The sequence below is a fragment of the Gossypium hirsutum genome, chromosome D04 (assembly GCF_007990345.1).
Source record: "Gossypium hirsutum isolate 1008001.06 chromosome D04, Gossypium_hirsutum_v2.1, whole genome shotgun sequence".
NCBI classification, from domain to species: domain Eukaryota; kingdom Viridiplantae; phylum Streptophyta; class Magnoliopsida; order Malvales; family Malvaceae; genus Gossypium; species Gossypium hirsutum.
The window spans coordinates 23,009,021-23,013,466 of NC_053440.1; the positions used below are offsets into that span (position 1 = coordinate 23,009,021).

Genomic DNA, 4,446 nt, shown 5'->3' on the forward strand with positions numbered 1-4,446 from the left:
TGTTGCCAACATATATTTTATTACCTTTTCCAAAACGCATGCCCCCAATATTTTAACCTATGATTATCTTTAAGATCTCCTTAACCAACACATCATCCACTAATTTGTCCCAGGTTCACAAGCAAACTACATTAGCCAAAAGTGTTAGGCCTAGCTGCTATTTGCTGACATGTACACCACCATTGCTACACGGCTCGTGACGCTGCTGATGTGTTACAGGCACGTGTCCACACTTGTTGACCCTTGATTGGCCCATCACTCAGTTCATTGCATAGTCAAAGATCATAGGCGCCAAACGTACGTTCACTCCTTCAACGCTAGTTAGGCAGCCTCCGCCTCAGCCCTCACATTTTCTTTCGTTGTATATATTATTCATCTCAACGCTGCAGGCTTCTATCCTAGCTACTATAATCTTGGTGGTGCAAAACACAAATTTGTTTCACTAAAAGAAGCAAAATAATGGGGTTTTGCAAATTTTCCAAGTTTAGTTTTCTATTCTTGATCAGCATTCTCTTTGTGTCTACAGCTGAAGAGAATGCTAGAATTTCATATGATCGAGTTTCGTTGCTTTCCTTCATGTCGGGTGTTGTTTCAGACCCTGAAATCTCCCTGGAACATTGGAACTCCACTAATGTGCATGTTTGCAACTGGTCGGGTGTGGGGTGCAACCATGAAAGAGACCAAGTGGTGCAGCTTGACCTTAGTGGGAGGTCACTTAAAGGCACCATTTCTCCTGCTCTAGCCAATCTTTCTTCTTTGATGGTTCTTGATTTGTCAAAGAACTTCTTCCAAGGCCATATCCCACCGGAGCTTGGTTCTCTTTTTCAGCTCAAACAACTTTGTCTGTCATGGAATCTTCTTGAAGGAGACATTCCTTCTGAGTTGGGTTTTCTTCACCAATTAGTATACCTTGATTTGGGGAGTAACCGGCTTGCGGGACACATTCCCTCTTCTCTTTTTTGCAATGGCTCATATTCATTGCAATATATAGATCTTTCCAACAATTCTCTCAGTGGTGAAATCCCTTCGAAGACAGAATGTTCACTTAGGGAGTTGAGGTTTCTCTTACTTTGGTCGAATAGACTAATTGGTCAAGTACCTCAAGCCCTTTCCAACTCCTCAAAGCTTCAATGGGTTGATTTGGAGTCCAACATGTTAAGTGGGGAGTTGCCGTCTAATATTGTGCGCAAAATGCCGCAGTTGCAGTTCCTCTATTTGTCCTATAATGACTTCGTTAGCCATGATGGTAACACTAACCTCCAACCCTTTTTTGCTGCTTTACTCAATTCCTCTAACTTTCAAGAACTAGAATTGGCCGGAAATAATCTTGGCGGAGAGATACCTTCTATTATTGGTGATCTTTCTACCAATCTTGTACAGGTTCATCTCGATGATAATCTGATATATGGTTCCATTCCTCCTGGCATTTCCAACCTTGTGAATCTCACCCTCTTGAACTTGTCTAGCAACCTTTTGAATGGTTCCATCCCACCTGAATTATGCAGAATGGAGAAACTAGAGAGAGTTTATCTTTCAAATAATTCACTCTCTGGTGAGATTCCCTCAGCTCTAGGAAACATTACGCATTTGGGGCTGTTGGATTTGTCGATGAACAAGCTTTCAGGTTCAATTCCTGATAGTTTCGCCAATCTCTCCCAGCTAAGAAGATTACTACTCTATGGAAACCAGCTTTCGGGGACAATTCCTTTGAGTTTAGGCAAATGTGTCAACCTGGAGATTTTAGACCTTTCTCGAAATAAGCTTTCAGGGATAATTCCTGGTGAAGTTGCTGGATTGAGGAGCTTGAAGTTATACCTGAATTTGTCTAGTAATCACCTTCATGGACCCTTACCTCTAGAGCTGAGTAAAATGGATATGGTGTTAGCCATTGATCTGTCGTCAAATAATCTCTCGGGCTCCATACCATCGCAACTTGGGAGCTGCATTGCCCTCGAGCACCTCAACCTTTCCTCTAATTTCTTGGAAGGTGAGCTTCCAGATTCCATAGGACAGTTGCCTTACCTTAAAGAACTCGATGTCGCTTTAAACAAGTTGAGTGGAGACATACCAGTGACCTTTCAGGCATCAACATCTATCAAGGCCATGAACTTCTCTTTCAACAAGTTCCACGGGAATATATCAGACAAAGGGGCATTTTCATTGCTGACTATGGATTCTTTCACAGGGAATGATGGTCTTTGTGGTTCGATTAAAGGCATGCCAAAATGCCGAAAGAAACATCATTCTCATTTGGTTATATTTTTGCCTATCATCGTTTCGTTGTTTGCAACTCCTTTATTGCTTATGTTTGGATACCCTCTGGTGCTCAAATCAAGGTTCCGGAATCGACTTGGTGTTGTCAATGGAGGGGCTTTCGAAGATGAAGAAAAAGATGGGAAAGAGCCTAAATACCCAAGAATCTCATACGAACAACTCATTGAAGCCACTGGTGGGTTCAGTGCATCAAGCTTAATTGGTTCAGGCCGTTTTGGTCATGTATATAAAGGAATTCTTGGGGACAATACGAGAATAGCAGTGAAAGTTTTGGACACAAGGACAGCCGGGGATATTTCAGAGAGTTTCAGAAGAGAATGTGAAGTCCTAAAGCGAACCAGGCATAGAAACTTGATCAGGATCATAACAATTTGCAGCAAGCCAGATTTCAAGGCTCTAGTCCTTCCTCTGATGCCAAATGGGAGCCTGGAGAGGCACCTATACCCCAGCCACGGAATAAGCCATGGCTTAGATTTGATCCAATTGGTAAACATCTGCAGTGATGTAGCTGAAGGGGTTGCTTATCTGCACCATTACTCACCGGTTAAAGTCGTCCACTGTGATCTTAAACCAAGTAATATTCTTCTTGACGAGGACATGACTGCTTTGGTGACTGATTTCGGAATTGCAAGACTGGTCAGAGGTGTTGATGAGACGATTTCTGCAAATGATTCAATCTCCTACAGCTCTGCAGATGGCTTGTTATGTGGATCTGTTGGCTATATAGCTCCTGGTATGCATTTTCTTCTTCATTGCTCTATTTTAGCTAGAATCATAACTTTCCCATAGAGGATTAATAGCATAAACTTCTACTTTTTCCTTTAGTTTTTACACTACTAGTGTTATTACTTATTAGTTAAACTACGCAGTCTCTGCCATTGCTGACAACATCAGCCTGCACCATTTGAATAGCTACTTCATTACTAAAATACTCACTGCTGTTGATCTTTCACTTGGTTAAATGCAGAATATGGAATGGGAAAACGAGCTTCTACTCAAGGGGATGTATACAGTTTTGGGGTCCTTTTGTTGGAAATAGTTTCGGGAAGGCGCCCCACAGATGATGATGAAGGTTCAAGCTTACATGAGTGGGTGAAAAGTCACTATCCTCATAAGCTTGAACCCATAGTAAAGCAAGCACTGCTGAGGTGCAGCCCTGGTTCAATGCCAACAAATTATGATAAAATATGGCGTGATGTTATTTTGGAACTGGTTGAACTTGGCCTTATGTGTACACAGTACAACCCTTCAACAAGACCAACCATGCTAGATGTGGCCATTGAAATGGGGCGGCTAAAGCAATATCTCGCTAATCCTGCCTCGATGTTGACCGGAGAAGCCTCTTCAAAGGCTGATGCCCCGTTGATCATATAATGATGACATAAATATTACTTTCATCATTGTATTCATTTTTTTTCCGCTGAAATCTTATCTTTCTCAAACGGGTTGCAGATTTTAGGATTCGAACACAAATTTACTAATTTTCAGGTGACTACATAAACCAACTTGATCAAACCTTAACTCTTAGGTTGGACCATTAGTTTTGCATTCATAATGTCTATTCTAGCTAAGAGACCAAGACCAATCTGTTGCTTTGTGCATGCGAAACGTTTTCCATTTTCATTCTACCGTCCAAAAAGCTCCTTCATTTTCACTCAATCGTTTTCCAAGTGATCAACCAACCAAAGATGACCTTTTTCATTAATGATATCAACCAGCTGATAAAATGGGATATGAAATCAGGAGCGTGTACTATGAATCATTCATTATCCAATTAAAGTATATTAAATTAATCTTAGCCTTGTTTTTTTTTTTAATTTATGACAAGCAATGTGGATGGTTTTCCATAATAGAAATTGTAGTTAAGGACTCTTTTAACCTACCATTAATATAGCAATATTGCCTAAAACAACTAGGTATGCTAGTGGATGCTTTTAACCATATATTTTATTCCCACTCGAGATTATGATCATCATAATTAATTAATATAAATAAAAGTATCAGTATTGTAATTCACATCCTTGCACTAGCATCAGGAATCATAAATCAAAGCTTATTGCAGTAGGCCAAATTGTCTCAGGCAAAACAAAAGGATAGGAAGCAGAGATTAGAAAAACAATTAAGAGATGATATGCAAATCAATATCCAATAGTCAACTTGTGAAGTCACCAG

The 4,446-nt window shown here is 40.4% G+C and overlaps 1 protein-coding gene across 1 annotated transcript; it reads left to right on the forward strand.

Annotated features, from left to right (window-relative positions):
* Positions 1 to 268: 268 nt before the first annotated feature.
* Positions 269 to 3,716, forward strand: LOC107899387 (putative leucine-rich repeat receptor-like serine/threonine-protein kinase At2g24130). The gene is made up of 2 exons (XM_016825086.2): positions 269 to 3,007; positions 3,242 to 3,716. Exons 1-2 carry the CDS (start codon positions 460 to 462, stop codon positions 3,646 to 3,648), a joined length of 2,955 nt encoding a protein of 984 aa, XP_016680575.1. The 5' UTR covers positions 269 to 459; the 3' UTR covers positions 3,649 to 3,716.
* The last annotated feature ends 730 nt before the right edge of the window (positions 3,717 to 4,446 follow it).